Source organism: Botrytis porri (assembly GCF_014898465.1).
Source record: "Botrytis porri strain MUCL 3234 chromosome Unknown BPOR_001, whole genome shotgun sequence".
Taxonomy (NCBI): domain Eukaryota; kingdom Fungi; phylum Ascomycota; class Leotiomycetes; order Helotiales; family Sclerotiniaceae; genus Botrytis; species Botrytis porri.
Window position 1 is genome coordinate 3,292,857 of NW_024066075.1, and position 13,204 is coordinate 3,306,060.

A 13,204-nucleotide genomic window follows, 5' to 3' on the forward strand; every position below is an offset into this window, starting at 1 on the left:
AGGCACTCCACACATCCATATGAACAGAGAATTGACGACATGACACTCATTCTGAATTCTATCCCCTAAAATGCCATTTACGGGCGTCGTCGCTTAACAGAAATCTTGTTGATTATAGTGCCGCCATTTTTCCGTCTTCCTGAAGACTACAACGGTTCGTTATCTGCTGAGCATTCGAACATTTACGAAATTTCGAACGTCGGTGAAGAAGGTTTCACTTCGCGATTTATGTTCTCTGCCTGCGTACAACAAAGACTTTTATCTCGATGAGCTAATTACCTCACGACCCAACGAGGTATAAAGTATCTTATCTTCATTTAAATGTTGAAGAAAGAAGCGCCAAATTTGAGATGAAATGAATTTGCCTTGACACCTTCTCGGTACTGTTGCACTCTGCTCGAGTGTAATGATATCCTTTCACGAGTATTGGTAAAGCCGTAGTCGGCATCAGGGCGTCATTCTCTGCCGGCTGAAGATGGGATCGAAAATCAATTGTTACAATAGTTGGTATTGGACTTTGCTGCTGGGCTGGGAAGATCCAGACCTATCTGGAGCTTTCGACAGTCCAAAACAGTCGCTTCCTATCAACGGAGGTATTCCATCCCCGACACTGTTCCGAATATTCGACGTTATTAAATGTTTTTGATAATTCAACAAATTCAAAGAATCAGGTCAAGTTCAAATATTCATATTTCCTGTGTGGTGGAAGTAGTCAGGAACTATTGATTGATAGACCGTAGATCTTTATCCCACTAGTTGAGTGAGGTCTGGAGAATAGTATTGCGGATATATGACGAGATGGTGGAATGAGATGAAATGAATGGCTAATCGCAATATAAGTGTGAGATATAATCTCATGTATGGAGCTTGAGATTTGATATTGGCGAGTGTAGTTACCTTTAGTTCTTATCTTTTGTCTCTGATCGTGTATCTCAAGCTCGGCAATACTACTGATCATCTCTGAAGTTGTTTCGAATAGAGGCTGTAGATATAATCTTCGCCAAGAGAGTGTCCGCCCTGGGAGACACAAGGCTATCGTTGGGGTTGTCATCATCGAAGCTGGAGGGAAGAGGTCAGCAATTCTCCCTCTCCTCAACGCGAACCTCCCGAAATCCGAATTGAAAACTTAGAAATAATCATTTTAAATATGAGTGAGGTCTCCTGAACCCTTCATTTGCCCACTGCCGCGAGAAAAAAACAGCCAAGTGCGTGATGATCTTAGAGCTAAACACAGAAGGGTGAGAGAGAGCCTTGTAGGCCTTTAAAGTAAAAGGAATTGAAGATCCCACCAAATACCGCACCAGTTAGCATCATTCCAACGGCTGTCCACCATTTCCGACAGGTGGAATATGCAAACACCATTCTAGAAGATTATTTGTTGAAGTCATGTCTCCAAACCGCTTCCCTTGGTAATCTTTTTTTTTTTTTTTTTTTTTTTGAACTACTGGACCATCGAACTCAAAATCGGCGAAAGTAAGGATTAGCGTATCAAGCAAGGACAAGTTTTTCTCTTCCATTGATTGATTAATTCTGGTACTTCGTGACAACAAGAGTCATTCTATTTGTCCTTCCTTGCGTAGATCACAACACTTTCCGTACGAGTGCAAAATCCCCAAACCGGTATCATCAATTTTCCATTCTCAGCGAAGTCTTGAACTTTCAACGGGCTCCGGACATCCCGAATCCTAGGTGGCTTGGAAGTTATACCTAGGTACCTACGGAGTGGTATACATAATACAAGGCACTTTATGCATGAAATCGGTGACGAGGGGGAATCCATTTCGTGGCGGCTGCTCTCTTCAAAACCTGGCAAACGGGAAAAAGGCTGAGTGAGTTTCAACTTTGAAGCCTTCACACAATCCACACAATGGCAAGAAGAGGCATATTTTATTTTACTGCCCCATTCACCACCGTCCGCACATCATGATCCCTTCAAGGATCTAGGGAGAAATGGACAATAAAATTAAACATTGAAAACTTTATATGGCAAATATGTACATGGTATGAAATTACCCCTCTCAATGATTCCTTCTTAAGTTCCTAGTACCTACCTTTACCTACCTCTACCTACCTCTTCTTTACTTTTTTCAATGCTGACTCAATCACATTGCATCTTACCTGCTGTAACCATTCACTATCCGATTCGACCTTGCTCCGACCAACATCATTTCGCTACCACGGAATAACCATCTTGTCCAGGTAACGAGCCTTTTGACGAACCAGGGATTGATGGAATTTTTCTGAAGAAAAGGAAAGCTTTCCGGGATTCGAATGTCTGGGGCCCCTGCACGAAATCAAGTTGTTGAATTATACTGCCAAAAAGAGGTAAAAGAGAGTAAAACAGGCTACGGTGACCAGCCTTCGTCCTTTTGACCAGCGCATTTTGCATCAAGGGCAATTAATTCACTTCCCCGTTCTTGACAATTGTCACTCTCAATCTCTAATCTTATCCAAGTTATACTTTTGGTATACTTTTCCAACTCTCTTCATTGTGTCGATTGTGTCAAGATTGAGATACGGCAACAAATATACTCGCATTTACGAAACTCGATTTCGACATCCAGGGTTTACTTCAAACGATCCGCGCGAACGCCAATATAAAGCAACCCATCTAGCGGCTGGTTCCTGAAATCGAGCGCTTCAGATATTAATTGGAGAAGCAGAGGAAGGGTCGAAGTTGAGGGGTTCAAGTTCAAATCATCAGGAAAGAACAATACGACAAACAGAAACCACTGGAATGGGAATTGGGAATCAGTACCTTCGATCAATTTTCCATTCACAAAAACCAATCACAGTATAAACAAGCACGCGCATTGAGGTTTCGCAATTGCGAGAAGAATCAATTTACTCTTTTGTTTTACAGGGCAACAAATTACAACACTTTAATCATAATCGAAAATATCTTGCGCGCAATCGCGAATTGTTGGTTTTATTAAGAGAAAATGGGTTCAACACAATTTGGAAATTTCCATGTGAGTAGATCTTTGCATAGCTCAATGACCATTGAGATTGATTACTGACAAATATTCCATCTAGAACTTCTGCCGTGACTCAACGTTACCAGTCTGCAACGTTCGTACCACTCCCCAGTTTACATAATGCGATTCGCAATTCAACGTTGCTAACCGGACTTTCAATAGCTATTCAATCCTCCCACCAACAGTAATTTCGGATACGGAGGCTGCGAGCTGACGGGTATATCGTTAGGCGTTGGGAAATATTTGGGAAATTTGGGTTCGTTCTTTTCCCGAGAATCAATGATCGGAAAGCCATAAACTAATGCCTCCGAAGGTTCGATATTGATTGCAGGAATTGCGATTGTAATCAGTGCATTCTTAATATGGCGGTCCGACCGAAAACAAGCAGCAGTGGGAAGAAGGTTTGTCAATGTTCTCGGAATTATATTCGATTTGCATCATTTACTTACATATTTCATATAGGGAAATGCAGCTCTTTCTACTAGGTTACATAATCATCGAGATATGTGAAATATTTACTGTGGGCGAATTTCCATTGAGCGCAACTGTTCGGATAGTAAGTAGGACCAAGCTCTCAAGACCCATATGTAGAAGCTAATTGTTACCCCAGGCCTTCACCGGTATCCACCTCGGAATGATTACCGCAACATTATGGATCTTGATGCTCAATGCTGTTGTGGGCTATCAGATAATCGATGACGGAACAGCCATGTCATTGGGCCTGATGGTTGCTTCAGCAGTCGTCATATTTATCGGAACTGGATACATTGCCCTCGATACTGGATACAGCTGGACCGGTCATTTCGACTCGAGCTTAACTGGTCAAGGCAATGGCCAAAATCGAAACATTGCTCTCTACGTCCTATACCAACTCGCACCATTGGTGTTTTTGTTTGTATTTTTTGCCCTAGAAACAGTCTTGGTCATCAAAGTTTTGGGCGAGCGTAAGCCCATGATCTTCTTAATGGGTGCTGCAGTTTTATTCGCCCTTGGCCAAATTTTCAATTATGTTATTAGCCCTCACATTTGCAACGGCACGAACGGAAAAATTGATGGAGCTCTTTTCGAGACGCTCTTCACTTTACTCTCTGTGGTAATGGTATGGACCTTTTGGTCAAGCATCACAGAAGACGATTGGCCAATGCCAGTTACCAACACATATTCATGAGAAATTTAAGGAAACCAGGGAGCAATGGAGTTAGGAATTTTGTTATAATGCGCATACGAAAGTCTTACGACAATATTAGTTTAATACCCGATGTGGTACATCTTGCTACACAAAAAGCATGAATATTGGCTCAAGGATAGCGCGTATCACAGCTACAGCTCTTGTCTATGGAGTAATGAGGACGGAGAATTTCACGCCACACGAATATAAGGGCGGAAGTAACAACGACAAGGGCGCAGCTAGAAATGATTATATGAATTGGCGGAATGGCTTGTATAACGATTTTGCGAGTATTATACCCAACATGGAACTTATAATAGGAGGAGATAGAACTTAATTCAGAGCATCAAAGTAGACCACTTTATTACCACATACTACATGTGATTTAGGGCTCTTGTGCCCCACTCACCTTAGATTTGAATGTATGCATGGTAGATTATTAGTAGGGGAGATCTTCAATCACGCAGACTCGCATACTCAATAATCTAGGTAGGTACCTATGCTTTAGCTAGATATTCTGAGAGCTTGAATGTGACGCACTCTGTCATCTAGGTATTGATGACCTTGATCCTGGGACTCCAATATCCACAATGCACTGCGAACTTTCTAAACTGACGATCAGAATGACACATGCAATCTTGTTTCAAGACTGGATAATGCATTATTGAATGTCAGTACAGCGGTGAACATAGCCAACCAATCACTACTATTAGGTAGGTAGTTGCTTATTTTTAAAGTTTTTCCCCAGATAACTCTTCCTGCACACAAGGCTGCATCAAAGCATTGTTGCTCTTGCTCTCGGCAATCAACTGCTCCACTAAATTGTTTAGGAAGCTCTAGCCTTGACATTTCTCAAAGACATCAATCAGCCTTGTCCATTTCCTAGAAGTCAACCAGAGATTTTGTTTGCCTTCCAATTTAGTTCTTCCAGTTTTTACAACCGCAAGAATGGCAGACTCTGACGGTGAATATGTCGAAGATCTTTCAGATGATGATATTGGAGCACCCGCCAACGTAAATGCTGGACATGGCACTCGATCTACTGGAGCTGCCACAGGCGCTGGAGGGTCAACTGCTAAAGAAAAAGCTACAAATGGCGGTGGTAATAGGCGGAAAGCTGCATGGGAAGATATCCAAAGAAGTTGGGATACTGTAGTCGAAGGAGCAGATGGTAGTATTAATTCTACTGTTGAGGGGTTGAGGGAAGCTAACAAAAGGAAGAGGTAAGAGGAGCTCTCCTTTTGGAAATGTTTCGCAAGATGGAAATGTGCTGATAATTCACCATTCCAGATTATTGAGAGATACGACGCCCTTGCAGCGAGGTATTATTCGCCACTTCATTCTCATCCTTGACCTCTCCTTCGCCATGACGGAAAAAGACATGCGCCCCACGCGTTACCTTCTCACCATCCGTTACGCAAGCGAATTCGTTACCGAATACTTCGAACAGAACCCCATCTCACAACTCGGGATTATTGGCATGCGCGATGGTATTGCAGTGCGTATTTCAGACATGAGTGGAAATCCTACCGAACATATTGAACGATTGAAAGCTCTCCGCGTAGACCAAGGTCAAGGAAATCCCAGTTTACAAAATGCTTTGGAGATGAGTAGAGCTGCACTATTTCACGCTCCAAGTCATGGTACGAGGGAGATACTTATTATATACGGTGCGCTACTTTCAAGTGATCCAGGCGATATCCATGAAACGATTTCTTCGCTCATAACGGATCGCATACGAGTTAGTATTGTAGGACTTGCAGCCCAAGTTGCCATTTGCGCCGAAATATGCTCGCGCACTAATGCTGGGGATGATACAGCCTATTCTGTTGCATTGAATGAAGAACATTTCCGGCAGTTGATGATGGCAACTACAACGCCCCCAGTCACGCGTACAAAAAAACAATCACAGAGTAGTTTACTCATGATGGGTTTCCCATCTCGAACACTCGACCCAGGAAAGAGCATGAGTTTTTGCGCATGTCATGGGAAGTTAAGTAGAGGAGGCTATCTATGCTCTCGTTGTGAAAGTAAAGTGTGCTCACTGCCAGCGGAATGCCCGGCATGCGGCCTTACGCTTATCCTGTCCACCCATTTGGCCCGCTCATATCATCATTTATTCCCCTTGCGCAATTGGGTTGAAGTTCTTTGGAAAGATGCCGGAAAATCTAAAGGGTGCTATGGGTGCCAAGCAACCTTTCCGCAAAGGGACACACATGAGAAAGGTGCCTCCAACCAAGCAATGAAGGGAATGAGTGAGAGTGGGAGGTATGCGTGTGAGGTTTGTGGTAATCACTTTTGTATCGATTGTGATGTCTTTGCACATGAGGTAGTGCATAATTGCCCCGGCTGTCAGAGTGACACAAGGAGCTTGATTAGCGGTGTTGATGGGAGAGGCGGGGGAGCTCCAGCGAGGAGTGTGGAGAAGGATATAGATGTTATGGTTGAATGATCAGCATCTAGTCTAACAGTTCTAATGCACGCGCAAATGGGGAAAATAAAATTGGCGTCAGGGCAAAAGCACAGGTGATTGGGATAAAATTTATGGCCTAATAATTCGCTCAACCATTACGAAAGGGAGTTGATGAAAAAAAAAAATACTAGCGGAAATTAGAGGCGAGGCGAGGCGGACCGGGGCGTTTAGGGGATTGGATGATATTTGGATAACGCAGTAGACTGCTAATTAGCTTGGCAGATATTTCCCTAGGGACATGTATACACAAGTAGAAAATAAGCAGAATATGCTGTAAATAGTAAGCAAAGAAAGTTGAAATGGCGAGGCTAGCAAAGCTGCGAATAACAAATCTCCTACTAGTAGCCGCTCTCCTTTCACATCGAGGCATCAAATCTATGCATGAAAATTATTTGATTTTTAAATTCGAATAGCATTGACATGTTTTATACACGCATGTTCACGATTTCTCCGGTTCACTTCTCATAAAGTAGTCGATCGTTGTATTTTGTAGCAGTATGTAATATAGAGTGATCAAATGGTTCTTCAAAGCACGCTCAAGCAAATTGCAAAACATTGTGATGATACCATTAAAGCCATGGTTTCATAGCAGCCATCGCATCCTCGCCTCTCATCTCTCAGACCTAAAAGTCGTCCCCACCACCAAAATCATCTCCTCCGCCACCGTTATCTGCGCCATCCTCGTATCCTTCATTGTATTCATTTTGATCATGATCTTGGATTCTGTGTGAAGCCAGTTAGTATTTCGTTTCAGAAGTTCCAGTGGAAGAATGTATCCAAACTTACGCATCCTCAAGCAACATTCCACCAATCAATCCTCCACCCAATCCTAATGCCGCACCTCCGGCCATTCCCATGCCCCCGCCGCTCTTCTGTGGCCTCTGCTGTTGATAACCCCCTCCATAACCACCTCCATACCCTTGCTGTGGGGGGTAGCCCTGAGGTGGATAACCTTGTGGGGGGTAGCCTTGCTGTGGATATTGTTGCTGTTGATATCCACCATACTGTGGTTGTTGTTGTTGTTGCGCATACTGCTGTTGATACTGTTGCTGCGGCGCACCGGAGCTCGAGCTCGAACCACCGGTCTTTCCTAAAAGTTTTCCAAAGAAACCCTTTTTCTGTTCGCGCGGAGGAAGCTCTTGTTGGGAGTAGGCAGGCATAGGAGTGTTTTGATAGTCTTGCTGGGCGCTGCCGCGTGCACCGCTGCTTGAACCTCCACGAGCATCTTCTTCGGCTTGCAAACGACGGGCAAGTTCGGCGTCGCTTTCGGTGTTGGGAGAGGGGTCGTAGGGATTGCTTTTGTTGTCGGAGGGATAGGTAGAAGAGCCACCGGAATATCCGGGGGGTGGGCCGGGAGGAGCGCTATCACCGGAAGGATAGACGGGTTCGGTGGGTTTGTCCCAGGTAGACTTCTTGGTGTAAATGTTTACGTAGAACCTAGTTTCTTATCAGCTTCCATAGTGTGGTTGAAGAAGATGAAATCTATACACACCATTCTTTGTAGTCGGCGTTCCATACTGCTTTGTATCCTTCAGGAACTTTCGGAGGTGGAGGACCGGTAGGAGGGGCAAAATCATTCATCTTAAAGTTGGTGCTTCCTTTTGAGTCTTGTTGTTGTAAGATAGACAGGTGTTTTGGAAAAACAAGATGGTTAAATTCCGTGAGAAGTATTTGAATGAAATATAGGTGTTAAGATCTAAAAAGGTCCTTCTCGTATAAAAAGAAGGATAGTGAATGGCGAAACGAAGATGAAATCAGGGTGCCCACACAGCCACAGCAAGATAGCTTATGAGGGGTTTAGCGTATGCACACCTGGGCAAGTCCTGTGAATTGCCTAAGTCAGGGGGAGAACTTGGCTACAAACTCCAGTCTCAGCTAATTGTTGTGCACCAGTGATAAATTTGTAGAGCGCTTGAGATACCTAATAAGTAGATACTTCAAAAAGCTTTGTTTTGTTGAGTAGACACAATTACATTTCAAACTTTATAACTACAGTATTATGTTAGATGGATACTTTTGACTTCGCAGCGCAGCCACACTTGTTATCTTCTGACCCAATCCCAGACGTCATCCCCAAGCGAGCTAGTAACAATCTCCAGCCTGGGAGTAGTCGTACCCGCCACTCCCAATACTTAATCACTGCCAACCTTGTACTCAGCTTCACCACAACAACATCAAATAATATAGAACAAAATCAAACATGAAGTTTTCCGTCAGTCTTGTTACTCTGCTCTTCAGCAGCACTTTCGTCGCTGCAAGCCCTTTTTTCAGTAGTGGCCAAACCGTCCTTGACGATAAGGCAGCTGTTCCTGGAAACAACCCTCTTACCTACTGCAATCCCGATCATTCGTCTGATATCCTATCGCTCGACCACGTCAACTTGAATCCCAATCCTCCAACTGCGTACGCAAAACTGTAGAATCTTGGGACTTGATATCAGAGGCTAATTAGACAACAGTGGAAATAAACTTACCATCGAGGCGGTGGGCACCTTGTCGCAGACGTTGGAGAAGGGTGCATACGTTCGCTTGCAAGTCAAATATGGCTTGATTCGACTTATCAGTATGACAGAGGATCTATGCGATCAAGTATCAAACGTCGATTTGAGTTGCCCAATTGATGCTGGAAAGATTACAATCACAAAGGATGTTGATTTGCCAAACCAGATTCCTCCGGTAAGTCTTCAAGTTGCACCCTATTTCATTTTTCTTCTAACTCGTCACATCAGGGTACTTACACCGTCTTCGCCGATGCATTTACTGCGAATGATGAACCTATTATTTGTTTACAAGCAACGATTACGTTTTCACGTTAGACAAATCCGATACTAGATAATAGCTACATAATACCGTCAGATTGTACTTAGGATTTTGCGAAGAGCAGAGATTTGCATGGGGACTGTATTAGGTCGATGAATAATGGTGGATGAAGGAGTTTACTTTCTGGGAATCCCTCGCCCTGTACCTTGAAGGATACCTCTGATCACGGGGTTTTTATTTGCTTTTGGGTGCGCGGTTCTCATGAGAACTGAATATACGAGAATTAACGAATTGGATTAATATGGAAACCTCTATTTTGATGTCCTATTCCACCATTTCATTACATGCCAGTCATATGACATTGTAAATGCTTGAGTTCTGATGGCTTGTTGGGCCTATGAAGTTATTCAATGCTATGATTAGTTGATTCTGAGCCTAAGTTGTGTAAATTTCAAAAAAGCACAAGGGAATGCATGTGCAAAATTTCATAAACACTAGCATACTCTTGTATTCATTTGTTTGATATCAAACCACATGAAGGTGTTAATCTCGAAAACGCCCAACTCTCTAGCCATATAAACACACAACCCTACCCATAACAAACAATCTCCTCCTAAAGCTACCACGACCGACCCTCACTCTCCAAAGAGTCTTCGAACTCTTCTTAGAACACTATCCTTCTCCGGATCGTATGGGTGATCTTTACTAGGTATCTCCAACAATGCAGGGAATGCGGCTGTGTATGTATCGACTCGGTGGCGTATACGTTCCGCAATCTAGAAACCTTCTGTTAGTCTTGAATGCCCTATAGCTAATTGCAACAACTATCTTACATGTTGGTTGATCAACAAAATACCAATATCCTTTCTCTCAGTTGTGAATCTCTCAAAGGCTTCCTCAATTGCAGCATTATCCGTCTTGTTATCGACAACGAGGAAGTTCTTCTGCGAGTCTGGTGGTGAGGTGACATGCTATGCCTTCATCAGTAATCTCTTTCTCAGGCGATAACTCCGCAGAGTAGAACAATATATCTCATACACCAATGCCTGCCAACAACAGTCCAGTTACGGAGTCCTACAAGCCTGGTTAGCCATGGTCACGACAGCTTGGATCGATATGAAGCTCACCTCATCCCCAATAACGGCAAGGAATTGCCTATCTTTGTAGGCAGATGCTGGAGCTGCCATATTGTCTATGATTTTTTGATACACTTCTCCAAACAATCAATCCAGTGGCAGCGTCAAGCAAGGTGAGCTCTCAGGCCCCACTAAAGTTATGCGCTAGCGTACAGCACCCCTGGCTGCAGCTACCATGACCCACGTCCAAAATATAAATCATTCCCCCAGAACGCCTCTGTAGTAAACAACAGGAACGGAAATCGCCAGGAAGCAAATTCGATTGCAATAACTCGTCGAATTTACGATTGTCGCTCCTTTTGCTGACGTTCAATGATGTGAAGATTATATCGACATCTTTTTCATCATGCCGCGACTTGTGCGCCGAAGACCGCTTCGTGAACGGATTACAGATTGGTTTAATATTCAGGATTGGTTATTATGGATATCGGAGGAAATCGAAACAAGGGATTGGGATTCGAAAGCATATGCTAATCCACTGGGTTTTGGATTACATTTTACACTATTAATTGCGAGGGCAAATAGTGGAGATGGAGGTCATGGAAAGGGAGATGATGTATTTGGGGATTTGCCTTCAGGATCGGGATGGTTGAGCTATTTGGTAAGGGTTATTTATCATTGTGAATAGTTTTGTGTAGCTTGATACTAACTGATTGTATAGTCTACTCTAGTTGTCTATTTACTAACGACATTGTCGATCCTAAATGCATTCTCAACCTTCTCACGAAAGCGCAATTACCGCCTTTTCGAGAGCTCTATCGAAACCGCTCCCACTACCCCTTCTGCTCACAGAGTACGCGTAGACTCCTCGCCAGTATCTTCTTCTCCTCTTCGGTTCTTCTCGAATATGCTAGGTGATACAAGTGCGCAGTCAAGAGCGCATCCAGACCCAACTCGGGACGTTTGGGAGATCGCTGTTTGGGATCCTATACCAGTTTGCTTACGATTATTCTGCCTATTTAGTCCTGGACATGTACTGGTTTATTGGCTATTTCTTCCAACAATATCGTCAGATGCTCGACCAAGTGTTACAATTTTTACTACTCTGGTTTTAGAAGCCTTAATGACTGGGCAATTACTTCTTTTGGAAACAAATTTTTCGCAGCAAGAAAAGGACAACAGCATTATACAGAAAGAAGTCATGAGTGAATATGATGCCAAATTTGTACATCCCCGTTTGAATCCGGTCATGCGAGACGTTGGCACACAATTTTCTGGGCCGGGCGCTGAAGCTGGACGAGAGGAAGAAATTGAAATCTACACGCCGAGTGTGGTTCTCAAAAAAGGCTTTCGTACTAATCCAAACCCTAACTACGCTAAGTATGTTGATCCGGACAGTATTAGTCCTAACAAGCCCGTTTCCCGTCAAATTTTCTCTCCTGCTCCATCCTTTATTTCAGCTTCCTTTAACCAACAGCGAGATTCGCCTTACAACAGAAAGATACCAAACACAACCATGAGACAACCTCAGTTCCGTCAAACAACTCCTACTACCGCCACATCGACTGGGTCGGGGGATGGTGGTAGCTTGGGAATCTATAACCATGCCAATTCGCCTTTGAAAAAGACCAGCAGCATATTCGACATGCAGGGAAGAGATCGTAGAGATACACCTAAAAGCTCTCTAGATATGGCAGGGAGGGAAAGAAGAGATCAAAGGGATAACGAAGCAAGCCCAATGAAGAGAGTGCAGGGAGGCAACGATGTTCGACCATTGGGCAGGTTGCCATTTTCAAGCACTGAGAATGATAGAAGGACTAGTGGTTCAAGTGCCTTCGATCCAAGATCAAGGTCTGGGAACGTTGAGCATAGTCCATATAAAAGGGGTCCTTCCAGGTGGTAATTTTTTTCATAGCGGATTTTTCCATTCTTTTGAAGTCAATTGTACAATGCATTTTTAGGAGTCTAGCAGGTTCAGTAACATGGTGGCACGATCTATAGTAATGACAAATGCCATTACCAAACAGTATCTCTTTATACATGTGTATACTCTTAATCAATACTGGAATTGCGGTGACGGTCGTGTGTCGATTATTTTCACCGTCTCGCTTACTCCTGGTGGGGTTAAGGAAAGTGTGCTATAAGATCATTTCCATCTCAATCCAAGTTGAGATTTCTTTGTTTCATATCGGCCTGTGATCTTGCCTGCTTTCCTAAAGCTATGCATGTGCTTTGCCATTGGTTTTGATAACTTTCCTCTACGTCTATACGTTGATTTTCTCAGTCTGAGGTAAATGCTGAGTATAGTTCGAGGTTGAACCTTTTTTACGTTGGCTCAATAATACGTTTTGCTGCATTGAAACTAAGGTTTCGCGTTTGGAAAACATAATTCTTCATGGGGGTATTGGAGGAGACAGTCCCTCCCTTTAGTATGCGGTAATCAAAAAAGAGATCCGGTTCATTATTAGTACATGGTATCTCAGAAATATAGTCAATCGATAGATGAAATTAAGGATTCTGATTAGCCAAGCTAGCTAGCTATACCGATGTCAAAGTTCCATGCTATACAATATTCTGCCTGAAGAACGTGGTCTTTTCCGATGAGATAAATACTGCCTTAATACAATGAATATATACAGTCATAGAAAAAGTGCACGATTCGTATATAGTGGCCCTTTTCCATGGCCGGGGACTGTTAAGATCTATAGCATCAAACATAAGGTTTGGTGTTGACGTGCGCTAGTTCCTTT

At 43.3% G+C, this 13,204-nt stretch overlaps 6 protein-coding genes across 6 annotated transcripts; 4 read left to right on the plus strand and 2 right to left on the minus strand.

The window, feature by feature from the left end:
• Positions 1 to 2,942: 2,942 nt before the first annotated feature.
• Positions 2,943 to 4,146, plus strand: EAF01_000888 (uncharacterized protein; the record flags this gene model as incomplete). Its single annotated transcript, XM_038909138.1, has 6 exons — positions 2,943 to 2,972; positions 3,037 to 3,072; positions 3,141 to 3,234; positions 3,292 to 3,379; positions 3,441 to 3,534; positions 3,589 to 4,146. The coding sequence occupies 6 exons, from the start codon at positions 2,943 to 2,945 to the stop codon at positions 4,144 to 4,146; spliced, it is 900 nt and encodes a 299-aa protein (XP_038776044.1).
• A 948-nt stretch (positions 4,147 to 5,094) lies between these two features.
• EAF01_000889 (uncharacterized protein) lies at positions 5,095 to 6,598 on the plus strand (the record flags this gene model as incomplete). Its single annotated transcript, XM_038909139.1, has 2 exons — positions 5,095 to 5,369; positions 5,437 to 6,598. The coding sequence occupies 2 exons, from the start codon at positions 5,095 to 5,097 to the stop codon at positions 6,596 to 6,598; spliced, it is 1,437 nt and encodes a 478-aa protein (XP_038776045.1).
• A 644-nt stretch (positions 6,599 to 7,242) lies between these two features.
• On the minus strand, positions 7,243 to 8,200 carry EAF01_000890 (uncharacterized protein; the record flags this gene model as incomplete). Its single annotated transcript, XM_038909140.1, has 3 exons — positions 7,243 to 7,342; positions 7,406 to 8,056; positions 8,112 to 8,200. 3 exons carry the CDS (start codon positions 8,198 to 8,200, stop codon positions 7,243 to 7,245), a joined length of 840 nt encoding a protein of 279 aa, XP_038776046.1.
• A 619-nt stretch (positions 8,201 to 8,819) lies between these two features.
• Positions 8,820 to 9,434, plus strand: EAF01_000891 (uncharacterized protein; the record flags this gene model as incomplete). Its single annotated transcript, XM_038909141.1, has 3 exons — positions 8,820 to 9,022; positions 9,078 to 9,294; positions 9,348 to 9,434. The coding sequence occupies 3 exons, from the start codon at positions 8,820 to 8,822 to the stop codon at positions 9,432 to 9,434; spliced, it is 507 nt and encodes a 168-aa protein (XP_038776047.1).
• A 579-nt stretch (positions 9,435 to 10,013) lies between these two features.
• On the minus strand, positions 10,014 to 10,565 carry EAF01_000892 (uncharacterized protein; the record flags this gene model as incomplete). Its single annotated transcript, XM_038909142.1, has 4 exons — positions 10,014 to 10,154; positions 10,212 to 10,349; positions 10,417 to 10,452; positions 10,506 to 10,565. 4 exons carry the CDS (start codon positions 10,563 to 10,565, stop codon positions 10,014 to 10,016), a joined length of 375 nt encoding a protein of 124 aa, XP_038776048.1.
• A 295-nt stretch (positions 10,566 to 10,860) lies between these two features.
• Positions 10,861 to 12,357, plus strand: EAF01_000893 (uncharacterized protein; the record flags this gene model as incomplete). The annotated part of the gene is made up of 2 exons (XM_038909143.1): positions 10,861 to 11,115; positions 11,176 to 12,357. 2 exons carry the CDS (start codon positions 10,861 to 10,863, stop codon positions 12,355 to 12,357), a joined length of 1,437 nt encoding a protein of 478 aa, XP_038776049.1.
• Between the last annotated feature and the right edge of the window lie 847 nt (positions 12,358 to 13,204).